The following is an 11,115-nucleotide window of genomic DNA, read 5'->3' on the forward strand; positions in this document are numbered from 1 at the left end:
TTGTTGGCAAAGTAATGTCTCTGCTTTTCAATATGCCATCTAGGTTGGTCATAACTTTTCTTCCAAGGAGTAAGCGTCTTTTAATTTCATGGCTGCAGTCACTATCTGTAGTGATTTTGGAGCCCCCAAAAATAATGTCTGCCACTGTTTCCCCATCTATTTCCCATGAAGTGATGGGACCAGATGCCATGATCTTTGTTTTCTGAATGTTGAGTTTTAAGCCTACTTTTTCACTCGCCTCTTTCACCTTCATCAAGAGGCTTTTTAGTTCCTCTTCACTTTCTGCCATAAGGTTGGTGTCATCTGCATATCTGAGGTTATTGATATTTCTCCCGGCAATCTTGATTCCAGTTTGTGCTTCTTCCAGCCCAGCATTTCTCATGATGTACTCTGCATATAACAAGCAGGGTGACAATATATAGCCTTGACATACTCTTGACATACTCATGACAGATTTGGAACCAGTCTGTTGTTCCATGTCCAGCTCTAACTGTTGCTTCCTGACCTGCATATAGGTTTCTCAAGAGGCAGGTCAGGTGGTCTGGTATTCCCATCTCTTTCAGAATTTTCCACAGTTTATTGTGATCCACACAGTCAGAGGCTTTGGCATAGTCAATAAAGCAGAAATAGATGTTTTTGTGGAACTCTCTTGCTTTTTCCATGATCCAGCGGATGTTGGCAATTTGGTCTCTGGTTCCTCTGCCTTTTCTAAAACCAGCTTGAACAACTGGAAGTCCATGGGTCACGTATTGCTGAAGCCTGGCTTGGAGAATTTTGAGCATGACTTTACTAGCATGTGAGATGAGTGCAATTGTGCGGTAGTTTGAGCATTCTTTGGCATTACCTTTCTTTGGGATTGGAATGAAAACTGACCTTTTCCAGTCCTGTGGCCACTGCAGAGTTTTCCAAATTTGCTGGCCTATTGAGTGCAGCACTTTCACAGCATCATCTCTCAGGATTTGGAATAGCTCAACTGGAATTCCATCATCTCCACTAGCTTTGTTCATAGTGATGCTTTCTAAGGCCCGCTTGACTTCACATTCCAGGATGTCTGGCTCTAGGTCAGCGATCACACCATCGTGATTATCTGGGTCATGAAGATCTTTTTTGTACAGTTCTTCTGTGTATTCTTGCCACCTCTTCTTAATGTCTTCTGCTTCTGTTAGGTCCATGCCATTTCTGTCCTTTATCGAGCCTGTCTTTTCATGAAATGTTCCCTTGGTATCTCTAATTTTCTTGAAGAGATCTCTATTCTTTCCCATTCTGTTGTTTTCCTCTATTTCTTTGCATTGATCTCTGAAGAAGGCTTTCTTATCTCTTCTTGCTATTCTTTGGAACTCTGCATTCATATGTTTATATCTTTCCTTTTCTCCTTTGCTTTTCACTTCTCTTCTTTTCACAGCTATTTGTAAGGCCTCCCCAGACAGCCATTTTGCTTTTTTGCATTTCTTTTTCGTGGGGATGGTCTTGATCCCTGTCTCCTGTACAATGTCACAAACCTTAGTCCATAGTTCATCAGGCACTCTATCTATGAGATCTAATCCCTTAAATCTATTTCTCACTTCCACTGTATAATCATAAGGGATTTGATTTAGGTCATACCTGAATGGTCTAGTGGTTTTCCCTACTTTCTTCAATTTAAGTCTGAATTTGGCAATAAGGAGTTCATGGTCTGAGCCACAGTCAGCTCCTGGTCTTGTTTTTGCTGACTGTATAGAGCTTCTCCATCTTTGGCTGCAAAGAATATAATCAGTCTGATTTTGGTGTTGACCATCTGGTGATGTCCATGTGTAGAGTCTTCTCTTGTGTTGTTGGAAGAGGGTGTTTGCTATGACCAGTACATTTTCTTGGCAAAACTTGGCAAAAAGAAGAGTATCATTAACAAAAACACGAATGGGCTCATTCATCCAATCAACAGGCTGGAAAGAAGGTGGATTAGGCAAATAGGCCCAATGTACCTTTTCTTCACTGGAGGGCCTCGGCTGACAAGCCAACACAGCAAGCATAGCCACAAACATTATCATAGGAGTAGCCTCATATCTCCCCCTTTCTATTAACTCTTCAGCCTACTGAGCGAGATGTTTTAGCTGGCTCCAAGTTGGTACCGTGCTGGAGGTGGTTGTTTAAGTACGATGACAGCGACGAGGTGGGGCAGAATAGGGTCGAGCTCGAGCAGCATGTCTCTCCTGAAGCGCCAGGTGCCTGAAGTGATGCACTAGCCGTGAAGCCTCAGGCCAAGGGTCACTGGCCCTTTGGCGTTTCCTTGGCTCCCTCAGGTCTGGACCCGATGAGCTTCTGGTCTCCCCATCTTTCCTCGGTCCCGGACTCCAGGACCCCAGGGATTTTAGTAACCTCAGGGGTCCAAACAGGAGAAGTGGAATCCTGTGGAAACACACAAGCATACCCTCTCCCACAAGTTAGCAGTATATCTGGCCCTTTCCACTCTCCTGTAAGGACGTGTTTTCACTTAACCAGAGGCCGAGTCGTAGCCCCTTCAGGAGTCCAGTGTCTCATCATTGCAGTCTGCCCCTGTGTGTCCACATTTAAATGATTAATTACAAAGTATGATGTAAAACATGATGTGGAGAGGAATATTTAAATTCTCCCTGTCTCCATTTAGCTATCTGACTTTTTAAAGTCTGGTGCGCCCTTTCCACTATGGCTTGGCCTTGGGGATTATAAGGTATTCCTGTTGAATGTACTATGGATAATTGTTGACAAAATCTCTTAAAAGCAGCAGAAGTATAAACTGGGGCATTATCTGTTTTTATCTGTTCGGGGAGTCCTATTTGGGAAAAGCATTGAAACAGGTGCTGAATTATATCTCTTGTTGCTTCACCTGATCTACCAGAGGCTGTAATAACATGAGAAAAGTATCCAGGGTAACATGCACAAAGAACAGTTTTCCAAAGGCCGGGATATGAGTTACGTCCATTTGCCAGAGAGCATTAGGCCTAAGGCCTCGGGGATTTACTCCTAATGGTGGCAATGGATTAAATATTGGGCAATTTGGACATGACTATTTGTCTAGCTGTTTCCCTAGAGATATGAAATTCATACCTTAAACCAGCTGCATTTTGATGATGAATTTTGTGAGAATTTTTGGCCTTGTCAATCTTTTCATGTAAGTTTAAAGCAATTACTTTAGTTAATGCATCTGCCAAAGCATTTCCTTCATGCAAAGGGCCAGGTAAGCTGGAATGGGCTCTACTATGTCCCACAAAATATTTCTTATCTCTATGCTTAATCTCCTTCTGTAAATCAAATAACAAGGAGAAGATGGTAGTTTTATTTTCTGGAATATTAGCAGTCTCAATATGAGGAAATAACCCTACAATATATCGGGAGTCAGTCAGAAGATTGAAGGTGTGGTCTCTTAAATGTTGAAAAGCCCAAATAACCACCCTCAACTCAGCTCTCTGGGCCAATGTCTCTTCAGTTACCTGAACATGGGATTTTCCATCAATAATTGTGACTGCTTTACCATTAGAGGAACCATCTATGATAACTAAAATTGCCCCTTCCAAAGGTTGAATAGAAAATTTCTTCAGAAAAATCACTGGATGTGCTTTCAAAAAATGCAGTAGGGGGCTTGAGGGCAAATGAAACAAAATTTGACCTCTGAAATCTTATCAGGGCAACTTGTCAATCATCATTGTTTTGTAAAAGAAATTGCAGTTGATCCTTATTGAATGAAATTACTATATTTGCTACTTCTTTTCCAAAAAGTTCCACACTTCTTTTTCTACCTTTTATAATTAATTGTGCCACCAAGCTGGGATAAGATAAAACTATTTTTCTTGGGGTCACTGGTAGATGGAGCCATTCCAATGGGCCTTCTTGCCACAAGCATCCTGTAGGTGTATGCTCTGTGGCGAGAATAATTAAACCCCATCCTCTGGTAATATTAATCCTAATCAACTGATCATGTAAAGCCTCATCCACTTTAATAAGAGCCAACTCTGCCTCACTAGTCAACTTTCTCTTAGAACTGGGATTAGGATCGCTTTTTAAGCAAACAAACAAAGGCTTTAAATCTGCAGTAGTCAGTTTTAAATGTGGCCATATCCAATTCATATCCCCTAATAATTTTTGGAAATCATTTAAAGTTAGTAAACGATCTCTCCGCAGCTGCAAAGGGGCATGACTCATGGTATGGGTATTTAATACCCTCCCTAAATAAGAAAAAGGAGGATTTACTTGTATCTTATCTGGAGCTATCTTTAAACCCCATCTTTCCAAGGCCTCAATCAATTCAGATAAAATTTGTTGTAACAAGGTTCTGTCCTTATGAGCTGCCAAAATATCATCCATATAATGTATCAAATATAGATCTTTATACTTTCGTCTAGCATTTTGCACAGCTTGGCCTACAAATTTCTGACACAAGATGAGCCTATTTTTCATTCCCTTTAGCTGAAGTGAGACTGAAAGCAAACCCGTTGCAATCCTGAACAGCCAGGGGGATGGTAATGAAGAATTCTGTAGGTCTATAACTATCACATTATACTGGAAAGGCACCGCCACTGGGGAAGGGAGGCCCGGCTGGAGGGCCCCTGTGTCTTCCATAGTTGCGTTTATAGCCCTCAAATCTTGTAACAATCTCCATTTTCCTGATTTTTTCTTAATAACAAAAATAGGAGTATTCCAAGGGCTATTAGAAGGCCCTGTATGGCTGGCTGTCAGTTGTTCCATAACTAAATCCTCAGCTGCCTATAGCTTTTCAGCTGTTAAGGGCCATTGTTCCACCCATACCGGATTATCAGATTTCCAGGTAATAGGGTCGGCAGCAAGAGCAAGAGCCTCTAGGGTAAATTTGAATATCCCAGACCTTCTCTATTCTTGTTAGGAACCGCCTCTAATGGAGAAACAATTTTCTGCTTATCTTTAACAAGCCCCTTATCAAGATTATACCTCATTTGCAGCATTTGATTAGTAACATTTTCATCTGGGCTATATAAAAGCATTCCCACCTGAGATAATATATCTCTCCCCCATAAAGAAAAAGGTAGTGAAGGAACCACATATGAACAAAAAGTGCCTTGTGCCCCCTTCTCATCTGACCATGTCAAAATTTGTGAGCTCTTAGCAACCGAGGGCACTGACCGTATTCCTACAAAGCTGGCACTGGTTAAGCATGTTGGCCAGGACGAGGGCCAGTCTTTTCCAGCAATGCAAGAGACGTCTGCTCCAGTATCTAACAGCCCTGACATTTTATTTCCTTGAATTAAAAGATCTTTTAAAAGCCTAGAAGCTGTAATTTCCTGCACCCAAAAACCTAGATCGCTGGATCCAAATCCTCTGGGGCCCCTAGCTTGAGAAGTCCTATCTCATAATAAGGTAAAAGCAAAAGCTGTGCTATTCTTTGACCTTTATTAATTTGCATAGTTTTAGTAGGCGGCGAGATCAAAACTTTAATTTCCCCAGTATAATCAGAATCTACTACACCAGGCACCACCGAAATCCCTTAAAGGGAAAGCGAGCCACGCCCCAGCACAAGTCCTACAACACCCTCGGGTAGGGGGCCAGCCACTCCCGTTGGAATCGGAGTAACCGGCACGTCAGGGGTTAATATTGTTTCGTTGGTGGAACTGAGGTCCAGTCCTGCGCTACCTGGGGTTGATTGGCACGGCTTGTTGTCCCTACTTGGCAGGACATTGCTGGCAAAAATGCCCCATTTGGCCACAAGAGAAACATTTTTTATTTGTAGAATCATTTCCATTATGATTAATCTTTCTTTCTTCTTCCGAATACTCAAAGACTTGCTTTATTATAGTACACATGGGATGGAACTGACGGGAGGGGGTGGATGTTGTGTGCAACCACTGCCCTGATTAGCATCGGATGCCCATCCCGATGGCCATGAATTTGCCAAAGGTGCCGCCGCTCTGCATCGTGGTTTTTCCAATGCCGCCCATCAGCTCCCGACCCCGCATTCCCATCCTGAGACAGGAAAAGGTGCCGAAGAGCGCCCCTGCCGCCGTGCCCACGGCGCAACGCATCACGAAGCCCATCTTCACGCGGTCAAAGCAGCTTGGCTAGGACTGTCCATAGGGACCCACGGCCACCGGCATCTTGCTCGTGGGCTTTGATGGTGGCTTGCTTCCCGGCCCTGGTCTGACCAAGAACCATTCTCACAGCCCCCTGCCCACCCCTCCCAGGGCCTCTTCCTGTGTATGAGTGTCCCATGGTGACTGCAGCAGTGTGATGTGGGTCTGGTTCCAACTGAGCAGGGGTCTTAAGCTCCTGCTGGCGTTAATGACAGCCTTATCATTTGGGTATCGTGGAAATCATGGGTGTTTTCACTTAGGGCTAAGAAGGCTTCGCTGTTAAGTTTTTAAATTTTTTTTTTTTTTTACTTTGCAGACACCAACGACTGCAGTCCTCATCCCTGGTAAGCATGGTGCCCTATTATGCAGGCACTTGTTGGCTGTGACAGGTGTGGGCCTCCTATATAAAATCCAGCTTCTGATTCAGGAGAGCTGGGGGTTGCTGCAGATTCCTTCTTTCCAACAAGCTCCCAGGCAGTGCCCATCACTCCAGTCCGTGGGCCACACTTCAGTCAGATGGTGTCCACGTTTAGAGCAGTGATGCTCAGACTTGGAGGGTTTAGTGCCTGGGACGCAACCGGAGCTCCTGCAACCAGGAACTGTGAATTGGACGCTCTGGGGGTGGGACCCAGGCACTGGTGCGTGTGGGCAGGGCTGAGAGCTGCCCATCATAACCGGTGTGGGGCCACCTTTGGCGGGGGTGTGGCAGACAGGGAGGTGGTAACCAAGTGGCCTTTGCTCTCGTAGTTACAACAGCGGCACGTGCGTGGATGGTGAGAACTGGTACCGCTGTGAATGCGCCCCTGGCTTCGCTGGGCCCGACTGCAGAATAAGTAAGGACCACCTCTGACTGCTGTCTCCCCACCCCTTAGTCTAAAAGTTTTCATCTCTAAAACAGTTATGGCCATGGTTCTGAGTAGCCTTGACAATTAGTCTCCTGCTTCCAGCTGGGAGTAAGATGCCCCTGGCTGGACTCTCCCTGGGGTGCACAGCCACCCTCACTCCTGGGGAGAGCTCGGCCACAGCAACTGATGGTTAATCTACTCTGAGGCTATAAGAAAAGTGTGCTTCTCCTGTGGTAGCATGAAGCGATGGGCAAGGATGCATAGCTTCAGACCTCAGCCACAGGAAGGGCTGAGGCTGTGGTTTCCAAGGCTTGATCAGGCCCCACTGAAATGATTCAGACAAAATGAGGTCAGGAAATCCAGTTTTTTAGGAAGTTTACAGTTTATTCTGAGCCTTTTCCCTACTTTTTTACATGCCCTTTCTTTTGCCAAAAAAAGTTATAGATCAGTTGTGCTTCTTTGTGTATGTTCTTATCCCTCAATAATTGTTTAAACTTTTAAACTGGTCCTCCTTGAGTCCCCAAGTCTGAATCTTCAAGAACTACTGGGTGGGGGAAAGAAAAGTGAAAGTGAAGTCACTCACTTGTGACCAACTCTTTGTGACGCCATGGACTGTAGCTCACCAGGCCCCTCCATCCATGGGATTCTCCAGGCAGGAATACTGGAGTGGGTTGCCATTGCCTTCTCCAGGGGGTCTTCCCAACTCAGGATCTTCCCAGGTCTTCCTGACCCAGGAATTGAACCCGGGTATCCTGCACTTCTGGCAGACTCTACCGACTGAGCCACCAGGGGCTCCACTGGGTGGGGGACTTTGTGTCTATTTCATGTTTCTGAATCAAGGATTGGCAGATGATGGTCTGGGGGCCGAATCTGGCCCACTGCCTGTTTTTGTAAATACAGTTTTATTGACCCACAGCCACACTCGTGTTTATGTACTGTCAAGGGTTGCTTTCATGCTGCAAGAATTGAGCAGCTGTGACAAGAGACCACATGGCCCACAAAGCCTAAGATACTTGCTAGCTGACCCTTTTCAAGATCTTTGCTGGCCATTGTTCTCTAAATTACACTATCAGAGAAAAGGAGCATTTAATTAAAAATTGCTGTTTCCCCGAATGAGAAATTCTAAGCTGTTAGAAGTCAGGCTAGTGGTAACCCTTGGGTGGCAGTGACCGGAGACTTTGGCAGTACTGATGATCATTTCTTCATTTGGGTGCTGGTCACATGATGAAAATGCACTCAGCCTACACTTAGGCCTGCAGATCCTGTCTGTGTATTTTATCAGAAAAGCATTGGTGCCTCCCATTGGAGCCTAAATTTGACCATTTCTCCTAGACATCAACGAGTGCCAGTCTTCACCTTGTGCTTTCGGGGCGACCTGCGTGGATGAGATCAATGGTTACCGCTGTATCTGCCCCCCAGGGCACAGTGGTGCCAAATGCCAGGAAGGTATGTGGGCCAGGTCCCGCTGCCGTGGGTCCCCTGGGCTGAGCAGGCATTGCAGCCACCTTTTTGACTGTTTGTGTGAGGACATTGTGCTCAGGGAGAGAACACAGAGGGCACATCTGCTGGAGACCCCCAGGACCGGGAAACCTGAGGGTCCTTTGAAACTAGAGTCACTTAGTTTTAGCCAGCTTTTGTCACCATTATGCTCTGTAACAACCCTCCCCATCCTGTGTGCCTACAGCAGGCAGTTGTGATGCTCGTGGGCACACAGGGCAAGCAGAGTGCTGGATGCCTCACGCTGGGCACCCAGTTCTGTTCTGTGTGCCACCCCACCCTTTTTGGACCAGCACTACCCAGGGTGTGTCCTTTTCCTGGCACATGGCAGGCTCTCGAGGGGCCCAGCTCACTCCCAGGGGGAGACTCCACTCACTCCTGTCCCTGGACGCTGCACTGACCATAGCTGGTCGCGTGGCCAGGTGCAGGGCCCGCTGGGGGGTGGCCAAGAATGCCTGCCCGCTGGGAGCAGCTGCATTGTCACAGGGCAGAGGGCGACGGGCATCAGCATCTCCTGCTGGGCAGGGAGTGAAGAATCAGGAGGACAGTCCACAGAAAGGGCAGCTCCTGCCACTCACAGGTCTCTGCCTCAGTTTCAGGGAGGTCGTGCGTCACTATGGGGAGCGTGATACCCGACGGGGCCAAGTGGGACGCCGACTGCAACGCCTGCCAGTGCCTGGATGGGAGGGTGGCCTGCTCCAAGGTAGGCACAGCCTGGCCACCCTTGTCCTGGGGCCATGCGGGCCGCTGCCGGGCGCCTCCTGAGCTGCACTCCTTCTGTCTCTGCAGGTGTGGTGTGGCCCCCGCCCTTGCTCACTGCACAGAGGGCACAGCGAGTGCCCCAGCGGGCAGAGCTGCGTGCCCATCCTGGACACCCAGTGCTTTGTGCGCCCCTGCACTGGGGTGGGCGAGTGCCGGTCATCAAGCCTCCAGCCCGTGAAGACCAAGTGTGCGTCCGACCCCTACTACCAGGACAACTGTGCCAACATCACGTTCACCTTCAACAAGGAGATGATGTCGCCGGTATGGAACACTTCTGGCTGGCTCTGGAGGGTGGGGTGTGTCCACTTGCCCTAAAGCAGAGACATCATGAGCTCGGATCTCTTCCTTAGCCTGGATTCTTGTCCTTCACCAAAGCTCGGCTTGCACGCAGCCTCCCTTTCAAGTAAACAGCAGTCTTTTTTCATTCCTCTCCCTTACACACGTGTGGATTTTAAAATATCATTCTAGGGTCTCACCACGGAGCATATTTGCAGCGAACTGCGAAATTTGAATATTTTGAAGAATGTTTCTGCCGAATATTCGATTTACATAGCTTGCGAGCCTTCCCCTTCTGCAAACAATGAAATACACGTGGCCATTGTGAGTATGAGACCCATTCTCACCGAGTCGTTTCACTGGAAGTAGCCCAGAAAGCTCACTTAGCTGGTATCCAGATGAACAGATACATGGAAGGAGAGCTTGACGTACATGTGTGTTAGGAGCTCAGTCGTATGCAACTCTTTGCAAACCCATGGACCATAGCGCACCAGGCTCCTCTGTCCATAGGATTTCCTAGGCAGTAATAGTGGAGTGGGTTGCCATTCCCTTCTCTAGGAGATCTGCGCAGCCCAGAAATCCCCAGCTGGGTCCTCCAGCACTGTAGACAGATTCTTTACCGTCTGAGCCGCCAGGGAATGGCATACATGTATGGTCAAATAATTTTGAGTAAAAGTGACTGGTGAGTGTCCCTGACCCCCTGGGTCTGATGCTTCCTTTTCCAGTCTGCTGAAGACATCCGGGATGATGGAAACCCTATCAAGGAGATCACCGACAAAATCATAAATCTCGTCAGTAAACGTGACGGGAACAGCTCGCTGATTGCTGCCGTTGCGGAAGTGAGAGTTCAGAGGCGTCCTCTGAAGAGCAGAACAGGTAGGTGGTGGGGTCGGGGTCCCTTTCTGTGGGGACCGTCCTGTCCAGCTCATCAATAAGACCAGCACAACCTACATCCAGGAAAACCCCCAGGCGGGAAGTTACCTGCCGGTTCCCTGTTCAAGGACCCCCATTTTTAACTAGCAAGAAGACAGAGGCTGGCTGACATGACTGGATCCCATGACTGTGGGCAGAGGTGGCCTGACTTGTCCCCTGCCTGCGGGCTGTCTCTGGCTGTCAGGCCCCGCCCTGGCAGAGTGTTGCCGTACCCTGAGTATGTGTCTTCGTGGAGCCTGCTTGTGCTCTGGGGTTGGGAAACAGTCCATCCTAAGCACAGCTTTGATGAATGGCTCAGTGGCCCTGCAGGGCAGCCGGAGTCCCCCGGGGATCCCTGGAGCATCACTGTGCTATAGCTGGCAAGGGACCCCCGGGGGCGTTGGAGCCATGCATCCCAGGGCCCTCTTTCTGAAGATTCTGAGAACCACTCATCTCATGAGCTGTCTCAGTAGCCGGACTCCCCACCCCTGGCCCAGACGCCCCTCCCCACACGGAGGTGGGCACCCGTATGGGCTGCCGTTTGGCCCGGTCTCTCTGGGGAGGCCAGCAGGGTCTCTGAGGACGCCGGGAGGGACGGTACGGGTGGGGAAAGGGCTGGGGCTGCGGTGTGGTTCACCGGGCTCCCCGCTGCTGCCCTGCCGTGCAGATTTCCTGGTGCCGCTGCTGAGCTCGGTGCTGACCGTGGCCTGGGTCTGCTGCCTGGTGACCGCCTTCTACTGGTGCGTGCGCAAGCGCCGGAAGCCGGGCAGCCA

General features: G+C 48.2%; 1 protein-coding gene and 1 pseudogene across 1 annotated transcript in view; one reads left to right on the top strand and one right to left on the bottom strand.

Annotated features, from left to right (window-relative positions):
• JAG1 (jagged 1) overlaps positions 1 to 11,115 on the top strand; it is a 46,942-nt gene that overhangs the window by 33,746 nt on the left and 2,081 nt on the right. The window contains exons 21-28 of the mRNA XM_010834234.1: positions 6,367 to 6,394; positions 6,798 to 6,883; positions 8,228 to 8,341; positions 8,986 to 9,095; positions 9,182 to 9,415; positions 9,623 to 9,754; positions 10,156 to 10,306; positions 11,010 to 11,113. Of these exons, the coding sequence (XP_010832536.1) occupies positions 6,367 to 6,394; positions 6,798 to 6,883; positions 8,228 to 8,341; positions 8,986 to 9,095; positions 9,182 to 9,415; positions 9,623 to 9,754; positions 10,156 to 10,306; positions 11,010 to 11,113 (959 nt within the window). The remainder of the gene's footprint in view (positions 1 to 6,366; positions 6,395 to 6,797; positions 6,884 to 8,227; positions 8,342 to 8,985; positions 9,096 to 9,181; positions 9,416 to 9,622; positions 9,755 to 10,155; positions 10,307 to 11,009; positions 11,114 to 11,115) is intronic.
• Positions 5,374 to 6,360, bottom strand: LOC104984475 (annotated as a pseudogene).

Source organism: Bison bison, unplaced genomic scaffold (genome assembly GCF_000754665.1).
Source record: "Bison bison bison isolate TAMUID 2011002044 unplaced genomic scaffold, Bison_UMD1.0 scf7180017864030, whole genome shotgun sequence".
Lineage (NCBI taxonomy): Eukaryota > Metazoa > Chordata > Mammalia > Artiodactyla > Bovidae > Bison > Bison bison.